This window comes from Thunnus albacares, chromosome 12 (assembly GCF_914725855.1).
Source record: "Thunnus albacares chromosome 12, fThuAlb1.1, whole genome shotgun sequence".
In the NCBI taxonomy this organism is placed as follows: domain Eukaryota; kingdom Metazoa; phylum Chordata; class Actinopteri; order Scombriformes; family Scombridae; genus Thunnus; species Thunnus albacares.
In genome coordinates, this window is record NC_058117.1 from 20,393,068 (window position 1) to 20,405,867 (window position 12,800).

Consider the following 12,800-nt stretch of genomic DNA (forward strand, 5'->3'; position numbering starts at 1 on the left):
TTGGTCAGATTCAGATTGAAGATGTCTCAGTTTTGCAGTACATGCCTTAGACAACTGGGCCACCAAGAAGTGGGTTGAAACACACCTGCTTATTACTTTTTCCCCATTTTTAAATGAGTCACACTTTCTGGTATTTTATCTGTTTTTATTTATTTACACCATTTGACAAAAGGTAAAGTTCTTGATTTATACATTAAATAAATGGCAATAATTGACATTGTTAAATTTATAGTGCATTTACATTTCAAAACAAGTCAACAGTATACATTCTGCTGCTACACAGGAACACAATCTAGTTCTGTTCACAAAGAAAGTGTTTGTAGAAGCTCAGAAAAAGAAAAAGTATAGTTTTACTCATCCTCCTCATACCTGTCAAGAAAAAGAGAATGCATTTATGTAAGTAAATATTAGAAAAAAACATCATAGGCAGTTCAGACAGCTGCAGGCAAATATTACTCCTTTTTTTTACTTACTAGAAAATCTAAAAGGACAGAAGAGATAGGAAAGAGATGATGGATGACACCTGTCACTGATGAAAGTTCTCACCTGGCCATCTCCTTGTATTTGTCCAGAGCCTCCTGGGCCACATACTGGATGAAGGCTGGGTCCTCCAGCTCCAGCTCTCCAGGAACCGAGAGGATAAGTGCAGGGGAGTTGAGGATGTTTACCTGCACCTTAGTTTCAGTCACAGATACATTCTCTTTATGGCTCTTTGGCGCCACCTGGAGAGTGGAAAAAGTCGTGTTTTTACTAACCATTATGTGGATGATTCCCCACTTTTCCCCCAGCAGTACAAACAATTTCAGGACTCATATTTGCATACACACACATGCATCGTCTCTGCTTAAATTCAGGTTTCTATGCAGGTTGTGTGATCACATCAGGTAGCTGATTAACTCATATGAAACACCTTTTGCCTTTTATCTCTCTTCCTCTGATTGGTCATTGCTCCTAGTTTTTTTCCCCAGTGTCACCTTTTGCACATTAGAAATATTCTTTTTGCACCTTAAGAGCCTCTTCTACCTTTTTGTCAATGTGTGGGCAATCCTTTTATGAAATGGGACAGTTGATTTTCACACACCTGACACTATCTTTTGAAAAGGCTGGATTTAAGAATACAACAATTCTCAAGTTGTGTTCATTGATTTAGTTATTTATATTAATCAATAGATATCTAATATTTAAGTGTGATGCCTCTAACATTTCTTCTTATCTCAACATGAATAATCTATCTCATGTAAATGATTTCTTCCTGATGTCTTATCACTGATGCTTTGCACCTTCTTTCATTTATTTCACCCCTGCTCCTGCTCACCATGGTGATACGGAAGATATTTTCAGGGGCACTGCTGTTGTTCACAGCCTGAGCCACCCAGCTGAACTCATCAGCCATGTTGCTGAGCCAGTTGACTGTTTCATCAGTGTGGCGCTGGACAATAGACAAGATCTCATCATACTGCTCTTTGGAGACATCCAGCAGCTGGGAAACCTCGTCCAGCTCCACATGCAGCTCACGTACACTGGGGCACTCTGGAGAAGGGGAGCGGAAGGGTCAGGTGAGATATGTAAAGATATCAGCTGAAGTAAAAACACATGCTGTGAGGGTGGCGGTGCTTCACCTGTGAGCAGGGCTCCCTGACAGGCCTCGCACTGGTTCTGTAGCTGCCAGCACTCTGAGGACTGTTTGCGAAGGTCTCTGCACAGCTTCCTGTTCTGCAGGAAACGGGGGAAACTTCTCCCTGCACCAAACAGAAAGATGTCAAACAAATAAATGAGTGTTTTTGTTGTCGTTAGATATTTATTTTTACATCTAATTATTCATTAAGAACTGAAATACTTGTCAAATATGAGTTACAACATTCAAACCATATCTTGATGCAGTATCTTGTAACTGTTTTTAAGATTGCAGTTGCTCTAAACCAGCTGTTCTCCACTATGTGCCACTGAGGCCAAAGAATCTGCAGATTTTCTAACCAATCCTGGCAGCTGTTGATACTGATTCTTACATAAGTAGAGAAAGAAATCTCTAACCTTTCTTCTTCTCCTCCTCCACTGCCTCATGGAGGTCATCAAAGACCTGGGTCACCACAGCTCCAAACTCATCCACCACGCTCTTGCCAAAGTCAAAGAAGGAGTCCAGCACCTCCTCCAAGCCCACACCCTGCAGGAAGCCTGAGTCGCGGGCCGGGTAGTAGGGATCTGAGGTGGTTTCTTCAGTCAAGTCATCGGTATCGTTCAGGAAGGCCCTCTGGAGCACCTTGTCGAGCCTGTCGTTCATCCTGGAGACCAGGGCGACGCTGCGGTTCACCAGCATGCCCACCTTGCTGATCAGGCGGTTGAAGGAGTCCTCAATGCGGACGACCTCTGTGTCAGTGTTGTCGGGGTCCTGGTTCACCAGGATGTCTCCTGTGTCCATACGAGGCTCACGGGGGCCAAAGCGTGTGGACACTCTGCGGAAGAAGTTCTCCACCTACAGTGTTTAAAACAATGTAAGTAATCATCTTCTGTTGTTTGAGAGCAAGTACATGATTGCAAAAAACAAAAAAAAAGTTGTTCAGGCACTTTCGGGGGTTTTATATCGAGATTAGTGCAGTCATGTTTATTCATATAACATATGTATACAGGTGGTTTTAGGGATTACCATGTTTCCTAATAAAATATGTTGATTTAGTTTTTGGCTTGAATGAAAACCTCAGAGCACCAGCCAAGGCAAGGAATTTGATTCCAAGAAAAGTAAAGTTTCAGCTGACAACCACACTGCTCTGTTATTTTTGGCAATGTTGTTACTAGAGTTTGAAGTTTTCATACCTTGGCACGGAAAGTGGCAAATCCCCTGCGGCAGGTGGAGGTGTAGAAGGTTTTACATGCATCCTCCAGACAGGGTCTGCATTCCTCCCACTCAGACTGCAGGGAGTCTTTACACTGCTCCTCTGCCTCCTCCAGCTTATCAGTCACATCCTTAGCCAGCTGGGCTGCCCCCTGGTGGCAGCGAGGGACACATTTCATATATATGCATCCTGTCTCTTCATTTCTTTCTTAAGAAAAATTCATGTTTAACTCACTTTTTTCTTTTCACTGCTGTGTTGGAGGGACTTCATGAGGTGTTCATGCTTCTGCTCATTCCTCCACATCACCTCCTTCATCTGTTTCACCCCATACAGAGCTCTCCTCACCTCCTCATCCACCAGTTTCTCGCCATCCAGAGACAACTCTGAGAGAGAGAGCAAAGAAGAAAACGAAAACTTGGGTGAGATGTTCATATAAACACTCAGTTTACAACTTAAGAACAACAGTCAAAGCAGGAAACTCAAAAATATTCAACACACTTCCAACAAAAACTCATGAATTACAAAGATCAACACTAATAACGTATCTGTAAACTAAGCTATTATGTGACACTCATTGTGAAGAAACAGCTTTATGGGAGTTTATGGAAGTATGGGAGTAACTGAGTTAGATGCTTCCCAAGTGTTGATATAGATTGTTTTGGAGGAGGTTCAGCTCTGCAAACTCACGTTTTAAGGTATCCTCTGAGATGGGTTGGTCCTCAGGGGTAGAATTGAGGACACCCAAAGTCACCACCAGAACTGCCAAACCGAGCAGGATCTTCATTTTTGAGCTCAGTAACAAACTTGTGGGGCGAAACTCCTGAAATTACATGATAGATGGTTGTGAGTGGTTCAGAATTACATTTGCATACTGTTAGATGAACACATTCACCTCCTGTACGCACAGAAACACCAATACAATATAACTGTGTACGCATGTACATGTACATGTACATGTACATGTACACAAATAAAGACACTAAAACAACAGATGCCATCTAGTCTGATCCAGAAAGCTAATAGGATTTGAGTTTGAGCATGACTCAACATCAACCACACTGTATAGGGTCATAAGTAGGTCTGCCACTTGGTGGTGCTACGCATCTTGTCTGGACCTAAACAAAAACACATGCAGTCCCTCACACATGGATGTTAGATAATCTCAGATAATAACTGTACTTTTTAACTGATTAGACGACATAGACACATACAGTATGTGCAGTGATCCCTGTTATTCTCTACTCATAAACACAACAAAACAACAATATAGCACAATTTAAAAACTGGTTTCTGTGGCAGGACACTTTTTGTGACAAATGTGTGACAAAGTTTCAGTCCTGCAAAGCACTGACATCAATATATTACATAACATGTTTGTGTTTTTATCATCCAGACTGTCTGTTCAAATTGCATCATTTCAATTCCACAAATACTGTTAAACCAATCTACTTCCTTCTCATGTTGACACTTGTACCTTTTTATTCATTAAGCAGACTGACGACACCTTTACCCTTGGTTTTTACTTTAAGCCATACCGAGGTCAACAGTAGGGGGTGAGACAACTAATAAGATTCATCATAGGGCCAAACTCAGCTTTAAAACTCTGTTTACGTCTTGGCCATCTGCTGTGCTCAATCAAGTCACAAAAATATATCCAGAAAAACAGACACTTCTGAAATCATATTGTGTTTTCTTGCTAATTTGGTACCAGTAATCAAACTAAATTCACCCTCCTCGCTCCATTGGAGGCTCTACCCTAGTTCACACACTAGTTACACAAGTTGGTAACCAGCAGGGATTTACAGTACATGGGGATGTACTTATTTGCCTTATTTCATTATGGGTTTAAATTGCTGATACAATCAGCTCTATTATATCATACTGACAACATCTCAAGCTGTTGTTTTTCATTAAGATGACAACAGAAGCTGTATTATCTACACATACACATTTAGCTATGAGTCAAAAATAAGTTAAAAGAGGTACAAATTACTGAAACTGGTATGTTTTAATGACTGTCATCATAATTTAAATGCAAAACACAACTGTAAGACACAAGCAAGCATAATGGGTAGATCATATTATAAGATTTATATTTATTTACTTTTATTCTTGAGGGACAAATATTCACCAAAACACTCTATTGTAAAAATACATCATGATATAAGGAAATATTAAAATAAACACAAAAGCAAGACAGATCAAATAAAAAAAAATACCTCAAAGGAACCATCACAACAAAGTTAGACTTACCAATGAAAGACTGAAGGTGGTTCTCTGCTGACAGGAAAAACAAAGTGCTCTGTGTGGACAGTAGTCGTGAAGTTACTTTGACCTGACCAGGTCTATTTGTGCTCTTTCCACTCGAGCTTTATCCTATTACAGTCTTTGCTTGATGTTGATGCCCGTTAATCCGGCATTCAACACGCTGAGAGGCTTGTTTTGCATAAGAGGTTGCTTAGTCATATCAACCAAACTGTTTACATATAAGGACAATGTGTTAAAGTTATATGTGGTCAAGATCAGTCAAATTATTCATCATATTATGGAGCAGAGAAGAGTTTTCTTGTAGGTTTCTATTAATATTAATATGTAATTTTCAAATGTCAAACGTTCCCATGGAAGACTCAAAGGTTTTGGAAAAAGAATCAAGTGCAAACTGTTGATTAAACAGCAGTGTAGTGTTTTGGGAATGATCATAAAGTACATAAATATTGTAGCATGTTAAATGAATATATGCTTTATATAAGCTTCTGTCCTAGTGCATGTACTGACAATAGTTCTTAAATGATCACAAAGCCTTAATGCAACACACACACACATCCTCACACAGAAGCAGTGTCATCACAGTAAGCTGTAAGCTGTACTTCACATCATATTGTTTGTTATTTGATTGGTGAAGGGATTATTATGCTTTATTTTGTAGTGATTCACCAGATAATAAGTGATGACGTGATCAGAAGAGACTGTTTTGCTGGAATGGAGCCTTGTGCTGATCTCATAAGAACTTCTGCAGAGCCTCCTTTAACAAATAGCTAATGACTATAAATATACAAGCAACCAAGACTACACACAAACTGTTATATTATGTATAAAGTGATGAGTAACTTCAGTCTGTCATGTATCAATTACCAGCAGCTACTCTTACATCTATAACCAGATGTGAATGCAGATACAGTATTTTTAGTAAAGGAAACATTCCTCACAGTAGGAAGCTGTTTAGCATCTCCACTCCTGCTGGAATGTGAGGGACTTGGGGGTGAAAGGGTTCCTGTGTCCGGTGCCCCGGCTCCCTCAAAAATGTGCCCTCTTTGCATGCTGTGACCCAGAAAATAGGGTCCTCTCTGGATAATAATCAGAAACAGCCAGTGCTCTAGACCGCTCCACAGCCTCGCTGACACCTTCAACACCTGGTTCCCATAACACTGCAGGGAGAAAAGTTCCTCCTATGTTCTCCTGTGGCTGACCTAAACGTAAAACAGTTGACAATAAAAAACTCTCTTGGTAGTGTGAGACTACATGCATGCAATAATTCATAGAGGAATAAATGTAAATCACCTTTAACACTGTGCACAGGCTGAAATTTAAGACATGATGCAGGGGGAATTTTGTTTTTTGTGAATCTGATGATCTCTAATGACATTTTTCAGTCTTTAGAGAGCTTCATACACTCCTTGAAGTGATGTGATGTGGTCTTATGTGAAGTTGGGCTACTGACCAAAGCGTTAAGTCCTGGACTGAAGAGATAAACAGGTGTAGAGGATAAACTGCTTTACAGAGAACTGAGGTGAAGTGGGTCTGTGTTGAGTTTTGTTTGAAGAAATGAGTCAGGATTGGTTGAAAGTACGTACAGTTGTTGCTCATTAAAAAAAAAAAAAGTCTAAAAGGTGATAGTGTAGCAGACATTTCTAAAATAAGGAACACACAACATGTGTTTGAGAACTGGAACTTCCAATAGAAAAGGATTACAAATTAATCTGATGGCTATTTTGTATTATATTTGTATTATTTAAAGCTGCAAATTATCAATATTTTACGTTTACAGCTTGTTGCTGCCCCCAAGTGGCCAAAAAATGAATGCAGGTTTGAAATACTCTGTAGGCTCAAGATTCTCTCCACTTTTCAGATGAAATACTGCAAGACTATGCTGTAGGATTTGTACATGCATGTATTAATCATTACAACTTTACTGTTAGATACTTGTATATCTTTGATTTCACTTTTGACCTGACACGTTTTAAAATTAAAGAACCGCATACTTCATCAAGAAAATGTTACCAAGACAATAAAATTTCAGTAAACATTAATGTACATTTTTCTGCAATCACTCCCAACCCATCAAACCCTGCCAATCCTGGTCAAAGTAAAACCCAACACCTTCCTGTGGGAATCTGTGCAAATAAAACAGGGAACAGACTGGTAAACCACTCACGTAGATGAATAAACCAGGGAATGTATTGGTAAATTGTACATGCCAATATAGCCGATCTCAGCAGATAATGTGATAATAAAATAACGATTTTATTGGCAACTCAGCACCATAAAAACTGCTGGACAACATAACCTAGTCTAGTATGTAGTAGTAGTCCATAGACTGACACAGCATGTTTTCATGGGCTGCCTTCAACAGTCAAATTGAGGACTTAGTCCCACATTGATAAGACAATGGCTTTGATTTAAGTGAAAAGTATCTCATTGTAATGTGAAAGTTTTGTCATAAAAGGTCAAGTGACAACACACACAAACTGTGATACAAAATCTATCTGTTAGTTAAACCTGTAACATCCTGTACCGTAAAGTTCAAAATAGTGTTATTACTGGTGCTTATTCAGGGTAATTATGCGCAGTATTATATCAAACACACACTCTCTCTCTCTCTCTCTCTCTCTCTCTCTCTCTCTCACACACACACACACACACACACACACACACACACACACACACACACACACACACACACACACACACGCACACAGAGAGCGCAAACAGGGGTGCAGACGGTGCGCACAGATGTGGGAGCACGTGGTTTCGCGGTTTCTCCAGGCAGCCCTACGGGCGCACCACTTCCTCTCACGTTTGGATTCCTGCACTCTTGGAGTTTCTCCGGTTACTTCTGCGGGTACCACCAGAGTGCTGAGCTGAACTAGGATACACCCTCACCTCAGCATCTTCCCAAACTACCACACAAACAAGAAGATTGTGTTTTCTCCCCCCCTACCCTCCCACACCCCCTCCTGCTCTTGAGTTTCTTGCATTGCTTACTTGCTGCAAAGTTCATTCCTCTTTTTCTGCTGCAGCATCTGGGGTGCAACTCTTCAAGTTACCTGCGCTGAAGGAGGTCGTCCCCGGCGTTAAGAATTACGGATGGAGCTTTGAATTTCTATTATTTTTATTTTTATATAACAGCGGATATTGGGATACTCGCTAATAAATTCGCTCAAGTGGAGCTTTTGGGCAAATACCATAGCGATGCTGTGGATGTGACTTCAAACAACAGCTTCACAACGGTAGACTCCTGTGCACCACAATGAAAGGTAGGCTCACTCACAGGCACAATTAAGCAGAAAACCAGAAAATACTTTCAGTACGCAGTATTGATGACAATTAGATCTATTTTCTGCTCATTTAACATTCTCCTTGATCGTCTTTGTCACTTTTCTGCGCTCTTTCTCTGTCTGGGACGCGAGGAATGCGTGGGCTACAACTCGCGTCTCACATCTGGTTTCAATTACGGGACTCTGTTTGGGATTGTTTTGCATCTGGCCGCTGCTGCACATCAAACACTGAACCCACACTAAAGAGAATTATTCACAACAGACCCGAAGGACATGCTTATTCACCCAAAGAGCAAGTTTTTACTTACTAGTGTGTTAGTAATAAAATATTGAGTTATTCTGGCTTTTTAAACTGATTTCTTTTCAGTTTTTGTGTGTGCGCTTCAGCACTTGTACATGTCAGGTTATAAAATTGTGCTGGCTCAAAGAATTTGGAGTCCTGAAGGAAACACTGAGTCAGACTTAACTGCATGAACAGCTTTATTGTGGTGTAACCACCACACGGACTCCTAATGACTTTTCAGCACACTAATTAAAACAGGGACCTGATAGCGCATGCGTCAGTGTTTGACAGCTCATGATTATAAATACAGATTCATATTAACTTGGTTTGATTTTCTGTATGTTGCTATATTAACACGGTGCATGTTATTCTCATCTACAAAAATACACGAGCAAGCTGGTTCCTTATTACATAAAACAAACACTACATGACTCATGCCACCTTGTGGTCTGTCTGAACATACTTACTCAAAGCTCTGGATTGTGGGCATGATCTGGGGAAATCTGTGATGACTGGCATGTAGGCCACTTCCTGTAGACACTGTAATGACCTCTCATGGACCTAAGAGCAGTTGGTGTAATATTCAGACAGTCTCATTCTGCAGCAGTGTAAACAGGATGAATACATCTTCAGTCCACCTTTATGTTGTCCATTAACTCTCATAAGGGATGTGCAGATGCAGAGGAGTCACAACAAACACTAAAACAGACCTGTTTTTGTTTCGTGTCAATGAACGTTTCAGATAATCCAATGATGTTTTAAATGGTTTATTTAGCATAAGAAGTCGACATTTTCTCAGTCCTCAAAGGAGCACCTAATCCATCAGTTTATCTGAAAAATTGAAAATCAACAAAATTGAAGATCATGGCTTTCACTGCTCAGCTGTTACACTTTTTGTGTTATTTGTAGGTCAAAACACATTTGAGTGTTTAGGTTGATTAAATGAAAGTGAACGTTCTCATACTTGTCTTAGTGTGCATACAATATAACCATTGTTTCAACAACATTTCAGCGTGAAGCAGATCCTGGCAATAGGTTGAAAAAAAAATCAGTGCTGTTGAAACACCAATTATGTGTAACCCAGACATCTAAAAACATTCACTTTTAAACCAAACTTGGCCCAGCTTTAAAGGATAGGTTCACAATTTTTCAAGTCTGTCCTAAAAGAAATTGTCAGGAGCCCAAATGAACACTGACACATGTTTTTCTTCCTGTTCATACTGGCCATTCATAATGCACTTTCCGTGTAAATGATGAGGGACAAAATCCACAGCCCTCCTTCCATGCATAGATGTATTTAAAAGTTTATCTGAAGTTAATATAAGGCTTCAGCCATCCAGATCAATCAATTCAAGTCAATATCTGTCAAAGTTACTGTGTTTTTAGTGCCAATTCTCTCTTTTTGTTATGATCCTTCCACTGCAGCTTAACAGGAAAACAGTCTGATGAAACACAAAGAGGGACTTTTTATTAACTAAAAAAGGCTGTAAATGTGGCAGATATCCACTTTATTTGATAAACTCAAATTGCTAAAGCCTCATATAAACTTCAGATTAACTTTAAAATATATTTTTGCTCAAAATGACGACTGTGGGTGTTGCCTCCATCACTTACACTGTAAGCACATTTGTAAGGGATCTTCTAAAGGTCAGTATGAACAAGAGGAATGATTACAGCAAGAAAAAACTATTTCAGTGTTTATATGGGCACCTGACTATTGTTATAAAACAGACTTTAAAAATTGTGAAACTATCCTTAAAGTAAGATGCATAACATCTTTTGACCTGCAAATGACCAAATCAGCGTTCACTGCGATCTTTATCTGTGTTATGTTTATGTTTAGCAATCCTTCTTAAGTATCATGGTCCCATATGGCAAAAGACATCCCGTAATCCATTTTACACAAAGTTTGACCCGTATATCTATTTTCAAATCCACTCAGTTTTCAGCCCTTTGGGTAAAATGTGATGAGCTCCATTTCCCCGAATGGTTCTGGAAAAGCCAAACATATTAACGGGAACATTACCGTTGTAATGGGACACAATCATGTTGCTTGGACATAAACAGGAAACAGGGTATTGTGAATATTGGGAAAGTCAAATTCCTCAAGTGAGATGTGGTTTCAGATTTTCCTTTTTTACAACTGTTTAGATTATTTCTGTCATTTCTTAACTCTGCTCTCCTTCGTGCGTCTGTTCAGGAGTCTCTGCAATTTCTCAAGTTTTTAAACCACAGCAGCAATAACTCCTGAATGTTCCCAGACTGCATATTTAGCCCAGGAAGAGACAGGTACACTACCAAAACACAACTTTCCAGCAGTCATCATCTTTTATATCACCACGCCTCACTACCTTTAAAATAACAGATGAGGGTTTTTTTCTGGAGGTCTTTTGGGACATGTGGTCTTTCTTTATTGTCACCAGCCAAGGACGATGACACAGTATAAAAAGCTTTGAAGTCACAGAAGTAGTTTCCCACAGGCATAAGAGCTGCTTGCAAGGAGAGTACACTCAGGGCCTGGCATGGAAGATAGGAGTAATCCCACAAAGTGAAAGAGTTTACTGGAAAAGAGCAGAGCCAACCTGAGTGAAACATGGCGTACTTCTTTGTCTAATAATAAGCGCGGCACAGTGAAAGGCACCAGTGAGTTGTGATACAGAAATAAAGTCCTGTATCATTTTGGCCAAATAAACTTTGAGAAATAGACATTTTTATAAAATTATACATACTTTAAGTAGGAGTAATATCATTTAAATGATTTAGAAACTCATCAGTTTACATAATATGATAAGTTGTGTCTCCATCCCTCCAGTTTCATGGCACATTATATCATAAATTCACTATTTATTAATTTATTTCTGTGTTTTCCCTCCAGACGACTTTGCTGATGAGGAGGAGGTGCAGTCCTTTGGGTATAAGAGGTTTGGTAAGTACCATGTGACTTTTTGACTTCTGGCAGTGAACTTCAAGTGTCACCTTCATTAGTGCGTATCCCATATAACACATCAGTGATGTCAGTTATCCATATAAATGCATAAATAATATTTTCTTAACATACAGTGTTTTCTTTGGCTATATTCCACCTACAAGCATTCCTGAGGTCAAAAGGAGGACACACCTTGTTTCCCAGAAACCAGCTTATTTTTGGCAGTTGTGTTGTTTCATTTTTATCTCTCTGTTGTAACAGCAGTGGGGTACAGTGGAAAGGGAAACCACAGCATCCTGGGTGTTCCTGAGCAGTGCACTGATTTTGCAACCGTATCAGTATCCTAGTGTACTTTTGTTCCCCTCAGTACAAAACTGCAATAAATAACTTGGTCTAAAACCAAAAAAAATCAGACTTAAAATGGGCCTGCTCGTTTCCTTTTCTTCTAGTTCCCCGAATGTATCAAGTATCTGGAATGGTAGCACAGCAGCCAGGTTCATAATCTCACCCAGGCCAGATCATAGTACTCTCCAGCTGTGTGAAGCACAAATGTTACATTAACACATTCCTCCAGATGAATCTCCTGATACTGGCCACAGTCATTTACAAAAAGAAAGATTTTAGCAAATTATGTAAAACCTGCTTTAGTCCAAGGTTTTTGCCTGCGCAGCACTCAGGTTTTTTTAGCATCTGCAGTTCGAACAAACATTAACCTTCTACTTAATATTTTGATCATATGCCAATAAAGTGCTACTATATTGGTGAAAATACAATATCTGAGTGGTTACACTATTTTTGTACAGAATCATTTAAGAAAATCAGCCAAATTTTTTAATGTACAGTATGTGTATAGTGTAAAAGTAGCAAAATTCTAATTGAAATCTGGTGATATCTGATACATACAGTAAATCCATTATGTTATAGTGACTCAGGAATTTTGTCCAATAGGGCAGAAAAATGAGTTTAACTCAGGTTTTCTTAGGATATATAAAGTCAAGTTGATTGTTTAAAACATGGCAGGCAACAGCCAATCCAATTTCTGATGCCCTATAACCCTCTTGTGTGTGCCCGAGTGTTCAGGAAATTGGTCCCTACATAAGTGGTAATACTGCCTAAATTACAGATGATAATAGGCCTGTAGAGCTCACTGCAGCAGCATGTTTACATTTAGGCACATTACCCTGAAGGTAAAATGAGAAGTTCTGTAA

General features: G+C 39.4%; 2 protein-coding genes across 3 annotated transcripts in view; one reads left to right on the forward strand and one right to left on the reverse strand.

Annotated features, from left to right (window-relative positions):
* Window positions 1-350: 350 nt before the first annotated feature.
* clul1 (clusterin-like 1 (retinal)) lies at window positions 351-3,098 on the reverse strand. The gene is made up of 7 exons (XM_044367538.1): window positions 3,063-3,098; window positions 2,809-2,979; window positions 2,032-2,470; window positions 1,620-1,739; window positions 1,316-1,530; window positions 547-722; window positions 351-369 (listed from the first exon to the last, which is right to left on the reverse strand). Exons 1-7 carry the CDS (start codon window positions 3,096-3,098, stop codon window positions 351-353), a joined length of 1,176 nt encoding a protein of 391 aa, XP_044223473.1.
* Window positions 3,064-12,800, forward strand: part of colec12 (collectin sub-family member 12) — a 36,902-nt gene continuing 27,165 nt past the window's right edge. The window contains exons 1-2 of one of the 2 annotated variants that reach the window (XM_044367719.1): window positions 3,064-3,247; window positions 11,542-11,592. In XM_044367719.1, the coding sequence (XP_044223654.1) occupies window positions 3,097-3,247; window positions 11,542-11,592 (202 nt within the window). In that variant the 5' untranslated portion in view covers window positions 3,064-3,096. Of the gene's footprint in view, window positions 3,248-7,873; window positions 8,363-11,541; window positions 11,593-12,800 lie in introns of those variants that run through there. The other variant, XM_044367720.1, reaches the window with a different exon arrangement.

Excerpts from the sequence above, each read along its gene's own strand:
- clul1 (XM_044367538.1), bottom strand. The coding sequence starts at position 3,098 with ATGAAGTCCCTCCAACACAGCAGTGAAAAGAAAAAA. Across the intron at positions 2,471-2,808 it reads TTGCCACTTTCCGTGCCAAG|GTGGAGAACTTCTTCCGCAG; the intron begins GTATGAAAACTT and ends TAAACACTGTAG. Across the intron at positions 1,531-1,619 it reads TCAGGGAGCCCTGCTCACAG|AGTGCCCCAGTGTACGTGAG; the intron begins GTGAAGCACCGC and ends CCCCTTCTCCAG.